Source organism: Pelodiscus sinensis, chromosome 10 (genome assembly GCF_052426305.1).
Source record: "Pelodiscus sinensis isolate ZL-2025 chromosome 10, ASM5242630v1, whole genome shotgun sequence".
In the NCBI taxonomy this organism is placed as follows: domain Eukaryota; kingdom Metazoa; phylum Chordata; order Testudines; family Trionychidae; genus Pelodiscus; species Pelodiscus sinensis.
Window position 1 is genome coordinate 23,233,313 of NC_143061.1, and position 22,429 is coordinate 23,255,741.

General features: G+C 45.8%; 1 protein-coding gene across 3 annotated transcripts in view; it reads right to left on the reverse strand.

Moving 5' to 3' along the window:
• Positions 1 to 2,599: 2,599 nt before the first annotated feature.
• The window catches only part of SMC4 (structural maintenance of chromosomes 4), a 94,560-nt gene continuing 74,730 nt past the window's right edge, over positions 2,600 to 22,429 (reverse strand). For all 3 annotated transcript variants that reach the window (XM_006123439.5, XM_075937823.1, XM_075937822.2), the window contains exons 18-24: positions 15,879 to 16,068; positions 13,319 to 13,463; positions 9,827 to 10,000; positions 5,613 to 5,795; positions 4,579 to 4,811; positions 3,733 to 3,916; positions 2,600 to 3,175 (exon numbers count right to left, since the gene is read on the reverse strand). In XM_006123439.5, the coding sequence (XP_006123501.1) occupies positions 2,999 to 3,175; positions 3,733 to 3,916; positions 4,579 to 4,811; positions 5,613 to 5,795; positions 9,827 to 10,000; positions 13,319 to 13,463; positions 15,879 to 16,068 (1,286 nt within the window). In that variant the 3' untranslated portion in view covers positions 2,600 to 2,998. The remainder of the gene's footprint in view (positions 3,176 to 3,732; positions 3,917 to 4,578; positions 4,812 to 5,612; positions 5,796 to 9,826; positions 10,001 to 13,318; positions 13,464 to 15,878; positions 16,069 to 22,429) is intronic.

A 22,429-nucleotide genomic window follows, 5' to 3' on the forward strand; every position in this document is an offset into this window, starting at 1 on the left:
GGAAATCTACGTGGGGGCTGCTGTTACAAGTAGCCCAAGCCATCAATTATATCTTGGTATGGAGGATTGTGGCTCTGGGAAACATGGACACCATAGTGGATGGCTTTGCTATGATAGGCTCCCCTGACTGTGGGATCACATCAATCACAAAAGGTACTCCTCTATTCACCTTCACCTTTCGAGGAAGGGGAAGACCGTAGTTGGATACAGACTGGCTAACCTAGTGAGGAGGGCTTTAAACTAGGTTCAAAGGGGACAGGTGACCAAAGCCCATGGGTAAGTGAAGAACATGGAGACAGGTCGTAAATGGGAGGGAGCGAGGGCTATAAGAGCAGAGAGAAAGGAGGGACAAGGCAGAACTGGGAGGCAAGATCAAATCAGTATCTTAGATGCCTATATACAAATGCAAGAAGTCCGGGTAAATAAGCAGGAAGAACTGGAAGTGCTAATAAATAAATACAACTATGACATTGTTGGCATCACAGAAACTTGGTGGGATAATACACGATTGGAATATTGGTATAGAAAGGTACAGCTTACTCAGGAAGGACAGGTGGGGGGAAATGGGAGGAGGTGTTGCCTTATATATTAAAAATGTACACACTTGGACTTAGGTGGAGATGGACATAGGAGACAGACATGTTGAGAGTCTCTAGGTTATGCTAAAAGGGGTAAAACACAAGGATGATGTCATGCTAGGGGTCTATTACAGGCCACCTACCCAGGCGGAAGAGGTGGATGAGGCTTTTTTTAAATTACCAAAATCATCCAAAGCGCAGGATTTGGTGGTGATGGGGGACTTCAACTATCCAGATATATGTTGGGAAACTAACACAGCAGAGCACAGACTATCCAATAAGTTCTTGGACTGCATTGAAGACAACTTTTTATTTCAGAAGGTTGAAAAAGCTCCTGGAGGGGAGGGGGGGAGAGTGGTTCTAGATTTGATTTTAACAAATAGGGAGGAACTTGTAGAGAATTTGAAAGTGGGAAGGCAGCTTGACTGAAAGTGATCATGAAATCATAGAGTTCGTAATTCTAAGGTATGTTAGAAGGGAGAATGGCAAATCAGAGAGAATGGATTTCAGATTTTGGTAAGCTCAGAGAGATGGTAGGTAAGGTCCCAAGGGAGGCAAGACTGAGGGAAAAAACAACTGAAGATAGTTGGCAGTTTTTCAAAGGGACATTATAAAGGCCCAAAAGCAAGCTATTCCGCTACATAGGAAAGATAGAAAATATGACAGAAGACCACCTTTGCTTAACCAGGAGATCTTGCATGATCTAAAAATAAAAAAGGAGTTATATAAAAATGGAAAATAGGACAAATTACAAAGGATGAATATAGGCAAACAATACAGGAATGCAGGGACAAGATTAGAAAGGCAAAGGCACAAAATGAGCTCAAACTAGCTACAGGCATAAAGGGAAACAAGATTTTCAGGTCCTTGATTTTCCACTCAGCAGGCATCATCTCCCAGCGCCATGATGAGGTCCAAGATCTGCTGGACACTCCACAATGACACTCTTCTGCACCCCAAGGAACTGAAGTCTGGGGAAGTAGAAGTATTTGAAGTGGTCACAGTGTTGGCAGGACAGTTGGAGATCATCTCCACATGTGCATGGTGTGCTGCTCTTTCTGAATATGCTCGCAATGCTGGCCACATGGAGAGGCCAATCAACTTTTCCCAATGGCTTTTTGTGCTCACCAGGGACAACAGCAGACACACATATTCTGGCCAGAGAGGTCAGGGCGGGAACTGTGTGAGGTCTCCTGGAGGCCAACAGTCTTCACTTTCTGGCAACATTGTATTTACGTTACCGTAAGTTTCACTATGCAAGGTCAGGAATAGCATTACTCCTCATGAAAAGCAGGAGTACTTAAATCAACATTTGCAACCCTTAAAGTCAACATAACAGGCTTGGTAGTGTGGATACATCACTTAGGAAATCTACCATAAGAAGCTAAAGTTGATGTAAAGTCTTAATGTAGATCAGACCTATGACCACTAGTGGCAACCTTGATTTCCTGCTTCTCCTAAAACTGTTCTACTGACCTATATGCATGGAACACTCCCCAAATAAAATCTGTAGAGCTGACTACTCTGTTCCTTTTTTAATATCTGCCTGTGTCACAGTGGCTAAAGTGCATTGCCTAATTATAATGTGCAGTTAATGATTCCTTAACCACATTCCCCTACTGAAGCTTCTAAATTGTACACACAGCAAATATATATGTGTGTATTCTACAACTACTGTTTTCCTTACCTCCTCTCCATCCAAAAGCACACGTGCCCCTGCTTTTATTCTTCCTACACCTGTCACATCTTGTCCAAATTTATAGTGCAAGATCTTTTCTTTGGGGGGGGGGGGGGGGGAAAGGAAGTGGGGACGACGACGACGGATGACAGAGGGGAAGGTAGCTCTTATTTTAAGTTTTCACAGCAAACATTACATTACAAAAGGGCAACAATCCTGATGTAATACAAACATTTAGTGTTGAAATAAGCATTTTTTTAAATAATGGGAACTGTATACATCACAATTCCATCAATAACATATAGACACATCTCTGAACATTATAGCTCTATTCAACAAGAACTTGAATTAGTTAACTTTTATTTTAATAAAATACAGTGTAAAAAGCTGTTTAAAAATCTACAGGTAGAGCCCAAACATTGGTATAATGCCTACTAAATGAGACTTTAAAATGTACTTAGATACACACTTTTAGAAACAGTTCTGTTATGCTCAAATGTATATAAATTAAGATAGCTACAAAAATTGAGTGTAGCCAATTAACAGAAAATATTAGCTCTTCTACATATCTTGGCTTACTAAGAACTGCAAATAATGAAAGCTAAGATATTAAAAAAATGTTATGGGATAATGATGAATCACACAACAAAACAAAGCTAACAGAATATAGACAAACAGCAGAAATAGTGGAAATACACATTAGAATAAGATTTCACTGTCTTCAGAATGGAAGATTACACATTCAGCAGCATCCAACAGAACCAATTTCAGCAAGTCCTTTAGATCCAATTATTTTTGGGTTTGTTGCAACACTTTTTGTTGTATTGTGAGTCTTATAAATTCCAATTAATCTATCTGCAATTTCAAACATATTATTTCGTAGAGAGATGATGATAAATTGTGCATTTTTTGTTTGCTCCTGAAAAAGAAATAAATCATTTCATATTAGGTCACATTATTTAAAAAAAATTATACTCTTATGTGAAGTAATTATTAAAGCAAGTTCAGCTAATTTGGAAATCTTAGAGATGAAGGTTTTATGCAATATGGAAGCAAGAAAAAAAAGTGGTAATATATAATCACCTAAACTTAGATAATTATTTTTCGTTTACAATACTTTATTGTCTGACCCTTGAGAGGAATAATAATAATAATACAGGTTGCACCTCTGCTGGTACAGGACTCTTTGGTCCGGCAAGATGTGTGGTCCAGATGTCAGGACTAGAGAACAGGAGATCCTACATGATGGGCATCACATATAAAAAAATCTGTCCACTTAAATGAGTGCCTAAAAGGGAGCAGTTGGATGCCCAAAACTTATCTAATCAGAAATAAGTGACACATCCAGTGATCACACAAAGAGTTGCAATTTGACATTACAGACAGAATTGCTACAGAACACTGATAATTTCTGGCATGGATGGAAACTATATTGGTAAATAATGTATTCTATTTATTATATAGAGAAATACTTACATATATATAAAATGCTACAATTGATACATTTTTAAAGTCAAGAGCTGCATCAATCTCATCCATGAAGTAGAGGGGAGTTGGCTTGTAATGATGAAGCGCAAAAACCAAAGCTAGAGAACTAAGAGTCTTCTCTCCTCCTGACAGATTAAATATCTTCTTCCAGCTTTTCTTTGGTGGTCGTACACTGAAAAATTAAGAGTTTATACATTATTTCCATTCATATTTATTAATGTACAAATTAGTTTATATAAAAAAAGTCTTCATGCCTCAGTAAGAAATATTCTTATCGTCTTTAAATATTATGATTTCTAAAATGAATATTAACAAGTACTTGAGAAGTTACCCCTCAGAACTACTCTTTACAACTAATATGGAATGGATCTACTATCAGAATCCATTTATGAAACATGGAGCAGAACCCATAATATTCACTTATACTCTTCAAAACAAGTGACAATCTTCTGTGTAGATGGTTACTAAAATGGACAGATTTTCCAATAAACCAAATAATTTCACTCCATTTATGTTGGAAATCCCTTACAGAGTAGTGTTCCATGTTCATGTTCAAGAACAGCTGATGTCACTTTACAATTATTTTTTCTTGACAGGAGTGACTTTTTCATACAAATTACATTACATTTATTCTCTCCCCCTGGAGTTCATCTAATTTTATTTAAATGTGTCTTTCCTTGCTATCCTTTCATTAATAGCCATAAAAGAAAAAAGATTGCCCTAGTTGGTTCAGCATAACTGCTTTACTTCTTGTTTTAGAGCTGTCTGATGAATATTCAAACCATGAACACCAGGTTAAGAAATGTCATTGATTAAAAATTGTTTCAGACAAACCTAAACATGATTCCTTCAGAGAAAGGATCCAGACTGTCTACAAGCTCTAATTCAGCATCTCCTCCCAAGGTAAGCATTTGGTAATTTTCCTTTAGTTTATTTGTTATTACATTAAATCCTGCCATAAACTCATTAAGCCTTTGTTTCCTAAGGTCTTCATAAGCCAATCTAAAGTTGTCTCTCTCATTGGTAATTTCATCCAGCTCTGTCACACGTTTCAGATACAGTTCTTCCTGCAGGGGAAAATGGAAACAAATGAAATTTCCTTTTTAAGACCAAGTTATTTCTACTTTTCTGAAAGAGCACTTTTTACTATTAGTAGCTGATATACACTTACAGCTAACATATGTCATAGGTTCTTTGAATTCTAAGATAATTTTATTTATTGGCACGTGCAGAAGGGATTCAAGATATCCATGAGTTTGTGGGACTTGTTCTGCACCGCTTACCGTGGAGTAGATGGGATTAACAGTCTTATCAAGGGAGACAGAGGAGAGCAGGGGACCAATCAGCATTTCTTCCCCCTGTGACTGTTTCCTTATCACTTTTCTTTGTCTTTTTAAGGTCTGAAGCTACACTAATTGACTTGGATGTGATGGTTTATACTATCTCTTTGGAAAGAGGGATCCTGGACAGTATTGCCTATAAGCTAAGTGCCTAAATGGCCACTCAGGAGAGATTCAAATGCCACCTAGTTGATTAGCAGAGCACCCACAGATAGGTTTTTTGTTTCTACTTTTGTGCATATTTGCACATGCCTTAGTAAACATCAAAAAAATTATTCCACATGTGGATGGAAAGAGAGGGAACACTGACCCTGGAAGAACATGTGGAAAATTACTTGATAAAAATGCCCGATTAGTAGGGTGACCATATATTACGTCAGTGCCCAGAGTATTACATTTTGAGCGATGCAAGCAATCTCAAATGAAGTAAAGCTAAACAAGAAGTTATCTATCTGATGGAAATAGTGTTAAAGCAGTGTAAAGAGATTAAGTCTACTGTGATATTAATGGTAAACAACAAAGCCTTACCTTTTTATTATACTCTGCAATGGCACCAAGATTTGGTTTCATTTCATGACACTGAGCTTCTAAAAGAGCTATTTGATTAGTTATAATGTCTGGATCTTTAATTGCTTCAAGTTCCTCTTGATTTAGCACTGGAAGCTCTTCACTTAGTTTATCTTCTACAGGATGCAGTAATATTTTTGATATCTAAAATTCATTTTAGACAGTTACAGAATATCATGGTAAGGCTTGGCAGTATCAATTGTCATATACATTTTGAAAATAGCTTTTAATACTAAACTGAACTGATAAAAAAATCAGATTAAGTCCACTTGATTAAAACCCACATAGCCCTCTTAAACAATTTTGTTTTTCCTGCTTCAACTCACTTTTGGCTCTTATTTAACTTATCCTATTCCAAGTTGGGAAAACTGTCTTTACAGTATGCATCATAGATCAACTAATGCAGTCTTTTACCTTATAATTCTGCTTCTCACAACATAGAACATTCCAATCAGTTCCTAGATGAGTGAGGAACAGCTAACTAACTGGGGAATGAAACCTTAATAAAATATTAATCCTTATAAGGAGAAAGAAAAATGATTCATGCATTGTCCTGTCCAGAAACGTAACTTTAAAACCTAGGCTGTAAATAAGGCCTTGTCTAAATACAAAAGTTGCTCGATTTAAATACCTACTTAAACAAATTTATCTTAATCACATGAAATAGGAAAACCACTCAAATCCCTCTGTGGGCACTCTTAAATCTGGTTACAGCTATCTTATATTTCCCCCTACTATTAGAAGAGGTTTCCATGCAGCTATTGACTCTACTGCGGTTTTGGTGGTAGCAGGGGCCATATGACAACCCAAATTGGACTGATTTGCTAGGATGGGACCAGAAGCAGGAACTCTGACTCGTGTATGCATGTGTAACAGGAATCCTGGCAGTGAGAGATACTTAACTCTGAGAGATACAAGATAGGTGAGAAAATATAGTTTTGGACCACATTATATTGGTGGAAGGTACAAGCTTTCAAGCTGCACAAGTCTGGGGAAGGCAGAGTGTCTGAGCTAAATACAAATTGGCTTTAGTTGCATATTGTAAGACAGGGTTACAAAAATTAATGAGATCACATGACAGGGATCACTGGCAAGGTTACTGTTATAAAATTAAAGCACAGAGTTTGCCCAGGGACAGAATAATCCTGTGATGTCCCAAGAGGAGCTCAGAGAGGGAGTATGCCTCAGATGACAGAATGGACTAGTGATAGGTTTTTGGAAGGTTGATATTTTGAATTTAATTTCTGAACCTCAGTGCTGATATGGAGAGGCATGCATGCATCCCTGGCTCATGCCTCCTGCTCCCGGAGGGGGTGGGGGTGGGCCTGCTCTGAAGAGCCGGGGCTGAGTGACCAGCACACATGGTGCGCAGGGCCTCAGCTATACTGATCTGTTCCTGTGGGCTGTGCGCGGGGTTGGGGAGGCCCCTTCCCCAGTGCCCCGCTGCGCCCGGCCAGACTGGAGCCAGCACTAGGCAGCCCCAGGCTCTGCCTGCCCCATTCCCAGAGCCACTGCCTTCAGACAAAGGGCTGGGTCAGGCAGGGAAGAGACTGTCTCCCCACAACCTCCCTTGCCCCAGCACTGCTCCCAGGAGGCTGTGTCCCAGCATTGCTGTCTTACTGATGAGTACACTGGAGGCAGAGATGTGGGGGTGGGAGCCGGAATGAAGGAGGATGCAGGGGCAAGATGAGAGGGGGCGGGGGTTGCACTGAGGAGCATGGGGCAATGTAGTGGATCAGGCAGGGGGAGGGGATAATGGGGCTGAGGGAAGTGGGGCTGCAGCAGAGGGAAGATTGAGAGGGGATACAATTTTACTTTGCAGAAGCCACACTTTCCTTTACATCCCACTTCTTTGCCTCCCCCTGCCCCCAGCTAATTATTTGGCTGCATTCTCACCCTTTCACCTTTTCTGCATTACTCTCCCAACCCCCTCCCAAACTCCCTCTCATACCCCCACCCCATACCCTCCTGCTGCCAAACTCCCTTCCAGACCCTGCCCTCCTCACCCAGTGCCGCACTCCACCTCCCACCCAGATCCTGCATCCCTATCCACTCGCTGGCAGTCCTAGCACATGGAACCCCTCATTTTTGTTCCCACAGAGCCCAAGGGGGTCCACAAAATCCACTAACTCTGGAACCCCAGAAAAGTAAATTTGGTCTATGGGAAGGCCTGAACCTCAGAAGAGTGAGGTGCCTCAGTCAGGGGCCACATCAGTGAGGGTTTGGAATTTTTTTTTTTTTACTTCTCACTTGTGCGGTCCCCAACTGATTTTTCTGTGGGTCAGTGGCCCCCAATCCAAAACAGATTCCCCACACCTGCCATAAATAAAGAAAACATTGAAACCTTGTGTGTTGGATATAATATTTTACTTTATTTAAAATGAAGTTTGATAAATGAACATGAGAAAGTTAAAACGCTTAATGTTTAATATTTTAAATTAAACTGTTCTCCCCAGCTGCAGCAGTAGCAAAATGGCTCAGGAATAATTATGTAATTAATGGTGAGTTTCCATTAGCAATGGGTACTTTGTGGAAAGGTTTGGAGGGGGCGGGGCCTTGAGTAAGGGGTGGGGGCCTCAGAGAAGGGATGGGGTAGATGCTGGCTTGCCCTGACACATATACATAAAACACATCTGAAGAAGCACACATGGCCTGAATATTGGTGCACAAATCAAAACTAACTCCAGTCATGAATGGAAAAATATAGAGGGAACACTGGCCAAGACCACAAATAAATACACAGTAAAACCTGTGTTTAACCTAAAAATTTTGGTTAACCGCGGGGAAGGGGGACGAAGAAGCCATGCAGGGCCTATGTGGGGGGGGGGGGGGGGGGGAGGAGAGGGGATGGACGGACACGGGACTGCTAGGGGGACCACGAGCCCCGCAAGGGGGGTGGGTATGCAGTCTGTTGGGGTGAGGGGGAAGCCAGGGGTCTGTCCTGTCCAGGGGGAGAGCACTGTGGGAGCTGCAGGGGGTGGGGTGGGAGCTGGCCTGCCTGGGGTGCCAGGAGCTAAGGGGGGAGCTGAGATGCTTGCTGCTTGCTTCCAGCTGCTGTTCACCTCTCCTCCAGGTACATGCTGCATGATTATCTGAGGAGTGGCTCAGCACTTAAAGGCGCCAGTTTCCTTTCTTTTTGTTCGTTTTGCTTTTCCCGGCATCAGAAATTTGCTACAGTTTTCCAGATGCTTAAGTTCTGGATAGTGCAGGTTTTACTGTATCATGGAAATATGGAGCAGACAATCATCTCAATGAGGAAATTGGTAGTTTTAGTCTCATACAATGAATTTCGGGTTACTTTCAGTGTCTGGGAAGCATCCTTATTTTCCTATAACCATCCACCAGGTCTAGTTTGCATAGACAGTTATTTGCCTCTGGAAGAGACATAATAGCTCTCCAAGTGACCATCTTGAGGTTTTTCTTGAACCTTGAATTGATTTAGATCCCAGAATTTTAGGATGAGCTGGAACCCTTAACTCCATGGTGTCCAACACACTAGCCACATTTGGTTATTTGGCCAGTTGAGTGCAACTAGTTGGCTAGAACAATGTGGCTAGTTGGCTGTCTGAGTGTGGCTAGTTCATGACAGCACTATAATGTCTACTGCTTCAGAACTGGTTGGAAACCACAGCCTTCACTGTGATTTCACTCCAGGAAGTATTTGGAACCAAACCACTTCCCCATCTTTTGTCCATTGCATTGGCTCAATAGTTCCAAGGAACATCAGCCACACCTTTATCAACTTGCATCAGGGTGCTGGTGCATAGAAACTCGACTGGAGCGCCTAATCCAGGTATCTTTTAACCATAACTCTTGATAGTTTCAGGATAGATGCTAAGTCAGTAATAGCTGGTGATATTTTTTCATAAATAAAAGTATGTGTGGAGTAGAGATAGAGATGCTATGCTATCTACCAACAGATGTGCTCGCTCTCAAACGAACAATGATAAAATTAACTCAAGTTGAAAAGGAAGGTGCCATTTTTAGTTGCTTTTCAGAGCCATCACATTCAAGAAAATATATTCTATGCTAAAGGCCTTTTAATGTCAATTAAAAAACCCTTTTAGTTACATTCACCCATTTATCAGGCAAGAAAAGTATCATCACACTGAGTTTAATCTCTTAAATATGAAACAAACAAAAAAAATCCAAAAATTAAGTACTAAATATCTTACCTCTCTTTGCCAATATTTAATCTTTGATTGATGCTCACCAATGTGACTATCTATTTGTTCAATTTTAAGTCTAATATTAAGAGCCTCTTTTTGAAGAGCATGTTCATCTTCTTGAATTGCTTTAATCTTTTGAAGTAAACTGCGATGCTCCTCCTGAACCTCTGGTAATGACTCCTAAGTAGAAACAAAAAAATATGAAGGTCAAAATCAGTTAGTTATTTAGGAAAAGCTTGCATTGCCTGTCCTATAATTTTAAAAAGTTTCTGTTATAATTCCAATAGTGTTGAATAAGTAGTAATCAAAATCTGAATATACACTTTACTAGCATTTGTTATAACCTAAGCTTTTGAATCTGAATAATACCACTCTGAAAGTATGTCTTGAAATCTGTGTTTGAATTTGCAGATCTTGATTATCACTGAAGACAGTCAGTTCCCTAGGTAGGGTCTCATAGAAGCTGCTTTGCTCTTGGGAACATCAGACATTTGCTCTCTCATGATCTGTGGGACGATATTCAGTAAAGGCAGGCAATGCAACACTCCCTCTTGAAAAAAAAGTGTATTGAAGACAGACAGCATCCTTTTTGCCAATTTATGCAGCAATTTAAGACGACAATTATGCTGCTTCTTGCATGCCTTTGTTATTGTATAACTAGGGCCCTACCAATTTCATGGCCATGAAAAACCCATCTCAGACTGAAATAAGCCCTTCCCTGTGAAATCTGATGTCTCCTTGTTCTTAGGAGTGCCCTAGAAAAGGGGGCTTCTAGCTCTAACTGTGCAGAGGAGGGATAAGACTTGTTCCTCTGCTGTACTCTAGAGACAAACATCTGGGTTAGAAGGTTAACTGGTTAAACAAAATATTTAACTGCAGCAAGGGGTTACTCCACCTCGGCTGCAGCGGCTCCTGCTAGTGGCACATTTGGCCTGGCAGGGCTGGAGCAGCCCTCCACCTATGACAGGCTACTCCAGCCCTGCCGGGTCTGCAATGTGGTGCCGTTAGTCCAGCCCCATGTCTGTGGCATGCTGTAGAAGAGGGGCTGCTCAGGCCAGGTTGGATCGAGCACAGCACACCTTACATAGGGTGGGAGCTGCTCTTGTCAGGCTAGGCACACCTGCTTCAGCCCCTTCCCAGTTAACAAGTTACCCAAATAAGTATGCTAATAAGGGGCATGCTTAACGGGTAACTGGTTAAACCTTTGCACCCTTACTGCTCACTGCTCAGTGAACATAACAGCTATACTGGGTCAGACCAAAGGTCCAGCTAGCCTAGTATCCTGTCTTCCGACAGTGACCAATGCCAGGTGCTCTTAAGGGAATGAACAGCTCAGGTAATTATCAAGTAAGATCTCTCCCATCACCCATTCCCAGCTTCTAACAAACAGAGGCTAGGGACACCATTCCTACTACGCTGGCTAATAAGCATTGATGGGACCTGGTCCCGGTAACTTGTTACTCTTTAGTTTATCAATTTGTTCTGAAACCTCTTCTAATGACACCTCAATCTGGGACAATTCCCCAGATTGCTAATTTAAAAGAATAGCTCAGGTTTGGCAATCTCCCTAACATCCTGAGCCATGAAGATGGAGGCAAAGAATTAATTAGCTTGTCTGCAATGACCTTATTGTCCTCAAGTGTGCTCCATTAGCATCAGGATTGTCCAATGGTCCCAAAAGTTGTTTAGCAGGTTTCCTGTTTCTGCTGTACTTAAAAAAAAGTTTTGCTATTACTTTGAGTTTTTGGCAAGCTGTTCTTCAAATTCCTTTTTTGCTTTACTTATATTTTTTACACTTCATTTTACAGAGAGTTTATGCTCCTTTTAATTTTCTTTACTAGAATTTAACTTCCATGTTTTAAACAATGATTATTTTAATCTCTCACGGCTTCTTTTACTTGGATGTTAAGACAAAGTGGTACTTTTTTGGTTCTCTTCCTGTGTTTTTTTGGGGTGAGGTGGGAGGAATACTTCTAAGTTGAGCCTGTATTATGGTGTCTTATGGGGATTTCACGTTTGGCACTGTACCTTTTAATTTCTATTTAACTACTCTTATTTTTGTATAGCTCCCCTTTCTAAAATTAAATGCCACAGTGTTGAGCTGCTGTGATGTTTTTCCTACCAAAAGGTGTTACATTTTACTGTATTATGGAAGTCAGGGGAGGGATGGACCAGACTAGACCTGACCCACTTCTGTGTGCCTGCTGCAAAATGCTCTGGAACTGGGCAGCAGTCTAAGGTTCCTGCAGCTGGAGATTTTGTGGAGTTGAACTGTATCTCCCCATGGATACTGGGAGCACTGCATCAAAGGGGGCTCCTAGCTCAGACTAAGCTAGCTCCTTCATAGCTACTGGAGGGAGAGGGGCCAGATCCACCTCCAGGTGCCTCCCCCTGCTACAGGATGCTCTCTGGGACTGGGAAGCTATCTGAGGTTCCTACAGCTGCAAGAGACATTTGAATCAGATGTTTCCTGGGATGCTTGCAGCACCTTGCTTGTTATTTGGTGCTGTGAAGTTTCAATAAATCCTGTCAAGGTTCATATGACCGTAATCTTACTGAAATGAGCAAATAACTGCATCTGGTAGGGAGGGCACACCTTACACTGTGACCCCTCCCCCTCTGCAGAGCGATGGGGGCAAGAAATGAGCATGGGACCAGGGATGCAGAGCTGTCTGCAACGGAGAGATACTAAAGAGCAGCCATGAAGAGAAAGTGCAAATATCGTCCTTCCAAAGTTGGCCAGGACTAGCACCTAAAAGCCACTGGCTGGGGCACTCAGTAGCACAGCAGAGATCAGACGCACCTCAACCTCTTGGTACATTGTACAGCTGTAGGGGGCTCTGTGGTTACTGCCTTCAAAATCTAGCTTTGAAGGCAGCACAGAAGGGTAGCAATCCTCTGACCCTCTAAAACAGGTTTGTGACCTCTCCCAAGACTTTCTTTTGGAAGCATCCCATAGTTACAATACTTTGAAATTTCAGGTTTAAATAGCCAAAAATGTGAAATGTTCCAGTTTTCAAATCCTACGGCCATGAAATTGGCCACAATGGACCATGAATTTGGTAGGGTCCTATATATAACATACAGGCCTTGCCTTCTAGGTTACACTTAAACAAATCAAGACGACCATTTCCCCAACTTGATTTCTTGTTTGCATGTGTTTAAGCCTTAATTGGATTTTTGGAAGATAGGAAGAAGCGTGGAAGACTTTTTACAAGAAAAAATACATTTCCCATATTTTGACCCAAATTTGAGGCTTACATATCTTCTTTCATAAATACATTTCTTGATAAACTTGCAACCCCTTTTGGTATTCTTATGCCTACACCTTAGATGTCAATGGCTAAGAAAATAAACTAGCATGTAGTGAAAATCTGCTTGTCACAATAATCTGATAAAATCGCAAGCCTTCTCATCCATAATCTCTGCCTGTAGAAAGTTACATTCTGTGAAGTACATTCTTTCAGAAGAGACACAAAAAACCAATTTTACACTTACTTCAGCTTGTTTGCAGTTATTCATAACTTCAGTAGCTTTCTCTTCCAATATTGTTAACTCTTCTATTAGCTCTTTCATTTCCTTTTCATTATCACCAATTTCCTTCTCAGTGCGAAGAACAGATTCTTCTGATTTTTTTAGGTTTCTGAATAAAGTAGGTATTTAAGATGTTTGCATATTAACAAAGCCATCTTGTCCACTGGATGATTTGGGGCAACTGCCTCAGGCCCCAGAGGGCTCAGGAGCAGTTTGGGAGCCTGGCACCAGCAGCAAGGGTGGGGCCTGCTGCTGCTGCACTCACTGGTGTTTGGAAGTTGATTGACCTAGCTCCAGACCTCTTGGTTTCTCTGACTCCCATCCACGTTGCTCAGGGGAGAGGGGCTTGAGGGACAGGGTGGAACCACCCCCTGTACTCATTTGCAGTGGGCTGCATCGCTCAGGGGAGTGGGGTGAGAATAGGTGGGAGGGAGTGGAAGCATGTCCTGTCCTTGGCCCCGCACCTTCCTTGGGATGGTCCTGCATACTAGTATGTTCAATTATGGTAAACATTTAAAGATCTGAAAAGGACAATTAGTTCTTTGTAATCATCAACAGGTAAGGATCACCTTATTATTATTGATATTCCCAATTTCTTACTCCCTGCAAAATACTACAATAAATTGGATCTTCCTTCCTGAATCTGTATCTACAACAGATGCTTAGAATAGGATTACTTAACTTGCAGTCTCACTGAATTAAGAGTCTGACATTTGGCATATGCATTTCTTATCAACTGCTTAGTATACAACATATATCCAGTTTTTCTTTCCTGGCAGAGGTCAGCAAAATATCACTCTTCAGATTTCAGTTGTTAAAGTGCAATTTTGAACTTGCATCTTAAAGTTTTGTATGTTCATTCATTATGGGAAAATTATTATAGAAAAAACTACCGAGGTTGCAGTTTGTCTGAAGGAACGAAAAGATCATTGATTTAACAAGTTACAAAATTTACATTTTCTTCTATGAGGCTGTTATGTTTGGTCTGAGGACAACAACTGGGAGACATTAACATCTTGAATTCAAAGACGTTTAAGCCAACGATCTTTTGGCTAGTGAGTGTGCTACAGGCATTAACGACACTAGTCACATCTACACAAATGATGAATTACCATAAATTAATATAGATTACACAAGCTGGTGAAGAGTTTATAAAGCTTAGCTCCAGCTGAAGGATGTTTTTCTATTCCTATCAAAGGCATTAAAATCTTTGCCATAAATTAAACACAAGACTGGGAACTAAAGAATTTAAGTCTAATTGACTCTAAAAATGACTCACTCCTGCGGCCATAAATGTTCACTTTACATCTGCACCTCAGTTTTTTTCTAAAAGCAAGTACAGTAAAACTCCATTGGTCTGGCATCTGATGGTCCGGCACCATCAGGAACCCGGAAGTGCTCCGGGCAGCCGGATCATTGGAGCTGCTCTGCCCCCGGCTTCCCCGATTCAGCTGCTGCTGAAACTGACCAGCGGCTGAATCGGGGAAGCCGGGGGCAGAGCAGCTGGATTGCTGGCGGTAGGTCCCATAGCGCTGCCCCTCAGCGCTGCAGGACCAACCTGGCAGCACCCCAGCTGTCCCCGATTCAGCTGCTGCTGAAACTGACCAGCGGCTGACTCTGGGAAGCCCGAGGCAGAGCTGCTCTGCCCCGGCTTTGTGGAATCAGCCCCTGGCCAGTTTCAGCAGCAGCTGCCTTGGGAATGCTTGGGACAGAGAAGCTGGGGTGCTGCCGGGTTGGTCCCAGCAGCGCTGCACCTCGGCGCTACTGGACCAACCTGGCAGCATCCCAGCTGCTCTGCCCCAGGCGTCCCCAAGTTAGCCGCTGCTGAAACTGACCAGCGGCTGACTTGGGGACATCTGGGACAGAGCAGCTGGGGTGCTGCCGGGTTGGTCCAGTAGCGCCGAGGAGCAGCGCTGCGGGACCAACCCAGCAGCACCCCAGCTGCTCTGCCCCAGGTGTCCCCAAGAGCAGCTGGGGTGCTGCCGGGTTGGTCTTGCCGCGCCAAGGGTCGGCGCTACCCGACCAACCAGGCAGCACTCTAGCTACTCTGCTGCAGGCATCCCCGATTCAGCCGCTGCTGAATCAGGGACGCCTGGGGCAGAGCTGGACTATCGGAAGGGAGGAAGGGGGGCTATGAGGAGTCTGGGGTGGAGTGGATGCCACCCCAGACCCCTCATAGACCCTGCCCCCCTTCCGATAGTCCGGCATATTTGATAATCTGGCACCCCCTGGGTCCTAAAGGTGCCAGATTACCGGAAGTTTACTGTATATTAACAACCTGTTTGTTAGTGGTTTTTACTCTCTTTTATATCAGTCAACCCCATGTTAAAAGAGAAAGTGCATGCCCCTTCCAACTACCTTCCCTCTAGCCATAAAAAAAAAGAGAAGGAGTCATAACCCCTAAGCTGACAAACCTGAAAAATAAGAGATTCATTCATGTTTGCAAAATGAGCAAGATAAAAGCACTATATCACTAGAGGATCAGTGCTGGTATGTTTTAACTTGAGCACATAAGAGCATTTACCTGTCTGCAGTCTTGATTGCTACCTGGGCTTTAGTTATAGCAGAAGAACATTCATCTATTTCCTTGTTTATCTTATCAAGTTTGTCTTGCTGAGCTTTAAGTTTATGATTATTGATCTCAATTATGAGATTATGTAATCTTTTAACTTCATTTTCCACTTTACTAGCCTTTTCAGCAACAGTCTCATAATCTGTCAATATAAAAGTTTGTAAATGAGACAGTTAAACAAAAATGACAATTTTTAATAGTTAGCAGTTTAATATCTTTAACAGAACAGAACAGAATTTTTAAGCTTTAATCAGTTCACAGAAGTAGTTATTCACCCTGTGCAATAACCATAGTTCTTCGAGATGTGTGATCCTGTGGGTGCTCCACTCAGGTCTTGGTGCATACCTACGCCGGGGATTGGAGATTTTTGTGAGCAGTGCCCCTTGAGCTGCGCCTGCGCACTCAGCGCCCCCCCCACCCCCAGTCTGTGGAGTGCGCGTGCGGCATGAGTCCTGTCTGTTCCATTTCTACCTGTAGTCCCTGTAGACTCCAAGCAGAGGGGAGAACAGGAGGGTAGTGGAGCACCCACAGGGACACACATCTCGAAGAAAAGAACAGTTACTTTCCTGAAACTGTTGTTCTTCGAGATGTGTTGCTCATGTCCATTTGAATTAAACAAATTAGGTGTGCACACCGCATGCGCCGCATCTTCTAGAGTGTTTTCCCTAGCAGTACCCGTAGCGCCGGCAGGGCACCCCTTGGAGTGGCGCCGCCATGGAGGGGCATAAGTACCCATGCAGGCGCTCCCCCACCTAAGTTCCTTCTTGTCGGACGCTCCGACGAAGGGGAGGTGGTGGGGGGGGGGGGGGATCGAATGGACCTGAGCAACACATCTCGAAGAACAACAGTTACAGGTAAGTAACCGTTCTTTTCTTCGAGTGGTTGCTCATGTCCATTCGAATTAGGTGATTTCCAAGTCAACCCCACTTCAAGGAGGAGGAGTCAGAGCACTTAGAAAGAGAAATCCATGAAAGATGAAGAACCCAAACAAATTTATTCAACTAAGTGAACACAGAAAAACTGTAGAAAAGTGCAAAGTGGTACAGATAAAACAAACATATTTACAATACAGAGCTGAGGACCGCAGATCCCAATCCTGCGTCCTTCCTAGCCTGCTGTGCCAGTACGTAGTGCGCCGTAAAGGCATGGAGCGACGAACATGTGGCCGCCCTGCAGATTTCAGTGATTGGAGCCTGTGCCCCAAAAGCTACAGAGGATGCCTGCGCCCTGGTGGAATGTGCTGTAACCCAGGGCGGGACCTTCCCAGCCAACGCATAACACTCCCTGATACACCCTGCGACCCAATTGGACAACCTCTGTGTCGATATGGGGAGCCCTTTCATTCTGTCAGCAACAGCAATAAACAATTGTGTGGATTCGTGAAAGGGTTTAGTCCTATCAATATAAAAAGTTAGCGCACATCTTGCATCCAGGGAATTGAGCACTTGCTCCCTAGGGGAGGCATGGGGCTTTGGAAAGAAAACCAGGAGGTAAATTTCTTGGGACAGATGGAACAGTGACACCACCTTGGGGAGAAAGGCCGGGTGAGGGTGGAGCGTCACATTATTGTCCGAGAATACTAGGTAGGGTGAGTTTACAATTAACGCCCTCAGCTCAGAGACCCTGCGAGCCGACGTAATGGCCACAATGAATGCAACCTTCATAGAGAGGTGCTTCAAAGAACATGTGGCCAGCGGCTCAAAGGGGAGAGGGGCGACACAAGTCTAGAAAACATGAGGCTAAGGTCCCAATCAGGGAGAGGGGGTCTAAATCAAGGGGTACAACTTGTCCAAACCCTTAAGGAACCTGTTGACCACAGGGTCAGAAAACAGAGACACTCCTGCCGAACCAACATGGAAGGCGGAGAGAGATGCCACATAGACTTTGATAGAGGAGATAGAAAGGCCACTGGACCCAAGCTCAAAAAAGTAGTCCAGAATGAATGGGACAGGTACACAAGATGGGTGCACTCCTTTCTGGACGCCCAAGATGAGAACTGCAGCCACTTGGCTGTGTATGACCGCCTGGTAAATGGTTTTCTACTACCTTAGGAGCACCATCTGTACCTCCTGGGAACTTTCCCTTTCCGGTTGGGTCAGCCACAGATAAACCAGGCCGTTAGGTGGAGAGAGCGGAGATTCGGGTGAACCATGAGGCCCCTGTCCTAGGGCTGTGTCATGAGATCTTGAACCGGCGGGAGCTTTATAGGCTCCTCGCTGAGCATATCCACCAGGATAGGGAACCAGAACTGCCTGGGCCACCGAGGGGCTATCAAGATGACCGTGGACCTGAAGGTCTTGACCCTGGTCAGAACCCTGAGAATTAGGGGAAACGGAGGGAAAGCATAGAGGATGCCCGCCAGCCACGGCACGGTCATGGCATCCCCCCTGGAGTGTTCCCCCAGCCCCAACAGGGAGCAGTAACTCTGGCACTTGGTGTTGCATGCCGAGGCAAACAAGTCTACTAGGGGACAACCCCACCTGTGGAAGACCTGACGAAGGGCTGAATCCCTTCGTGGGCTCTGAAGGAACCGTTCAGAGCATCGACCAGCAAGTTTTTGCACCCTGGCAGGTACTCTGCCTGCAAAACTATGTCGTGAGCTACGCACAGTTCCCAGAGGCACAGAGCCTCGCGGCAGAGGGGAGGCAACTGGGCTCCCCCTCTGCCTGTTGAGGTAAAACACAGCTACCATGTTGTCCAGGTGGACCAGGACAGGGTGGCGAGACAGCTTCGACAGGAAGGTCTCGAAGGCTCTGACTGCCCCGAGCTCCCGGACATTTATGTGCAGAGCCCGCTCTGCAGGGGACCACAAACCCTGGGTTCTGTGACACGCCAGGTGTGCTCCCCAACCCAGGTCCAAAGCACCTGTGACCAGTGTAAGCGAGGGAGGAGGTGCAGTGAATGAAACCCCGCTGCACACCACCGCCTCCTGGGTCTACCATTGTAAGGAGGCTATCACCTCCAGAGGCACTGTGAGAACCGTGTCCCAAAGACCTCTGGACTGGTTGAATGCCCTTGCCAACCAGGCCTGCAGAGGCCTGAGCCTCATTTGAGAATGGCATACCTCATACGTACATGCTGCCATGTGTCCCAGCAGCCTCGAGCAGACCTGGGCAGTTGTGATGGGGAACCGGGTTAACTCGGAGACCAGCTCCACTATGGACAGAAACCTGGTTCTGGGGAGGAGTGCTCTTGCCACCCCGGTGTCCAGGAGGGCACCTACTAATTCGAGGTACTTGGAGGGAGTCAACGATGACTTGTCCTCATTTAGCACAAGTCCCAGCCTTACGAAGACGGCCCTTGTGAGGGAAACATGGGCCTCCACCTGTTCATAGGAACGACTACGAATCAGCCAGTCATCTAGGTACGGAAAGACGTGTACCCCTTTTTGCGGAGGAACACCACTATGACCACCATGCATTTTATAAAGACCCTGGGTGCTGTTGAAAGGCCAAATGGGAGCACTGCAAATTGGAAGTGGCATCAGGAAACAATAAAACGGAGAAACCACCTGTGGCTGGGTCTTATTGCCACATGGAAGTAAGCATCCTTGAGATCGAGAGTTGCGTACCAGTCTCCTAACTGTAAAACCAGGATAACAGAGGCCAGGGTTACCATTCTGAACTTGGATTTCACCACCGTCTTGTTGAGGTCCCTGAGATCTAAGATGGGACCAACCCCACCCTTCGGTTTTGGGACAATGAAATACCAGGAATAAAACCCCTTGCCCTTCAGATGTGAAGGTACCCTCTCCACGCCTCCCTTTTCCAGGAGTGCTAACACCTCTTGACGGAGGATGCCTTCGTGAGAGATGTCCCTGAAAAGGGACGGGGCGGGTTGGAAGGGGGCGAGCCCAGGAAGGGGATGGTATAGCCATTTTTGACTATTTTTAGAACCCAGGTGTCAGTGGTGATTTCTGCCCAAGCGTGGGTAAACCGGAATAAGCTGGCCCCAAACGGGGGGCTAGGGTAGGAGGTTAGTGTGCAACTCTCTAGCAACCCGTTAAAACTGGTGCTTGGGCTGCTGAGAGGGGCCTTGACCAACCCCACGGGGGTTGTCCCCTCTCGGGCGGCATCAACAAACCCTTGCGGATGATTGGCCCACAGCCGCCCCCGCAACTCCTCTGGGGGCACGAGGATGGCATCTCCAGTAATCCCCACAGGGGACCTGGGACTGCATTCTCCCCTGCTGTCTGTAGAGCAGCTGACGACGCTGAGGGGCCGGCATGTGGATCCCCAAGGACCCGAGAATAGATCTCGTGTCCTTAAGCGTATAGAGCCTGTAGTCAGTGTGCTCTGAAAACAATGCTTTGCCGTCAAAAGGCAGGTCCGGGATTGTGGTTTGGACGTCCGGGGGTATTCCAGACACTTGCAGCCATGCACCATGGCGCACAACTACACCCGACGCCATGGTGCGGGCTGCAGAGTCAACAGCATCCAGGGAAGCCCGAAGGGCCGTGCAGGTGATGGTTCTGCCCTTTGAGGTCATTGCTGCAAACTCTTGATGGGCCTCAGCAGGGAGCTTATCCTTAAACTTATCCACCGCCTGCCATGTATTATAAGCATATCGACTCAGCATTGCTTGCTGGTTAGCAATGCGGAGCTGCACCCCACCAGTGGCATACACCTTACGGCCCATCAGGTCAAGGAGTTTGGGCTCCCTAGCCTTTGGGGGATGGCCCTGGCTGGGGAAGCCTCTCCTTTTGAGCTGCAGCTTGAACAACCAAGGACCCTGGAACAGGCTGGGAGTACAGGTGTTTGTGCCCCTGGAACAGGCTGGGGAACGTAATAGCACCTCTCGATTCCCTTTAAGGTAGGGGTCAGGGAAGCCGGGGTCTGCCACAGGGCGTTAGTAATCTTGGCCATGGTTTTATTAAGTGGCAAAGCCAAGCAGGTGGGCGCATTGTCAGAGAGGATGTCAATCACTGGGTCCGTGTCCTCCACTACTGGCTCCACTGGGACACCCAGATTGGAGGCCAGACGCCTAAGCAGATCCTGATGCGCTCAGGCATCCATAGTAGGAAACGCCGGTGCGGGATCCGCCAAGGCTTTATCAGGAGACAAAGGTGACGACGACTCCTGGATCGGTATCAGATCCAGTATAGGGCCCAGTTGAGGAGCTGGCTGGACAGGCGGCACTGTTTGCGGAAGTGGCTCCGGCACCGGGGCTTGTAGCTCTGTAGCGGCATCTGTAGTAACCGATCTCTGGGGCGAAGGAGGGGGTTTTAACAGCGATGCCAACGGTTGTGCTCGGTGCCCCAAGACACTGGATACCACAGAGGACGGCACAGGCCCCTGCCACTGGTGGTAAGCCCACAGTGTCCAGAAGGGCCATTGTGGTTGAGGCGGCCACGTCTGCTGCAGACGCCGGGAACGGGATCTATGATATGAGGAAGCTCCCGAGGACTCCAACCTGAACGAGGTCGCATCAGAATCCAACAAATAGTCCGACTCAGGCCAGTGAGGTGCAGATGATGAATGCCCTGCCACCAACCGGGGGGGGGGAGGGGGGGGTGCAAACCTGGCCATAGACTCGGGTTTGCCCGTGTGCATGCAATGAGGATGTACTGGTGCCGGGAAGACAGGTCCCGGTGCCAGTTGCGGCACCGGAGGACAGGTCCCAGTGCCGGGAGTGGAGCCAGTGCTGGGAGGACATGTCCCGGTGCCGGTTGTGGTGCAAGGCTGTGCTGTCAAAGTTGGTATCAGTTGCGGGGCCCTCAAAGCTGGCTATCCTTCTGGCAGCAGCCCCATCGCTGTTTCCGCAGACTCTACTGCAGGCTGGGACGAAGGTGCTAGAGTTGTCGAGATGAACCTTGAAGAGATCGATGTTACCAGCAATGGCGGCACCGGCATGGCCCATAGGACCAATTCTGGTGCCTGTAATGGTGCCAAAACCTGTATCGGTGCCAAAGAGCCCGGAGTCAGAACTTGCATCAGTGCCGAAGAGCTTGATGCTGAAGGGCCCGGTGCCGAAGACTGGAGTGGCACCCCGGGAAAGCTGCTCAGTGCTGGTACCGATGATGGTGCTGTAGACGGTTCCACAAGGCTTGGGTGATACGGCACTGGTGCAGCCAAGACGGGGTCTGGAAGACGTCCCAACAGTTGGGGGGGGACGGGGGACGAGCCCAGTCGAGTGCCAGGTGAAGCCTGGCGGCCTGCGTAGAGACCAGCACCAAGGTAGAGGCAAGCGGTACTGGTCCCACAGGGGACGGTCCCACTGCATAAGCGACTGGTGCTGGCCGATCACGCCGGTGTGGAGGCTAAGCCAGTGTCAGCACGGCCTCCGGCGTAGGCGACCTCGACCTCAACTGACGACGGAGGGGAGGTAGTGAGGCTAATAAGCTCATGTGCCACCTCAAAAGTGTCCGGTGTGGAGGGAAAGTGTGAGGGTAGCTGCCCTAGGTCGTCCCGCTCGCTTATGCCTCACAGTGGTAGAAAAGGACGTGCACACCGGAGACTCGGCATTGTGGTGTGGGCCCGACTTGGACTTCCGGCTCAGAGACC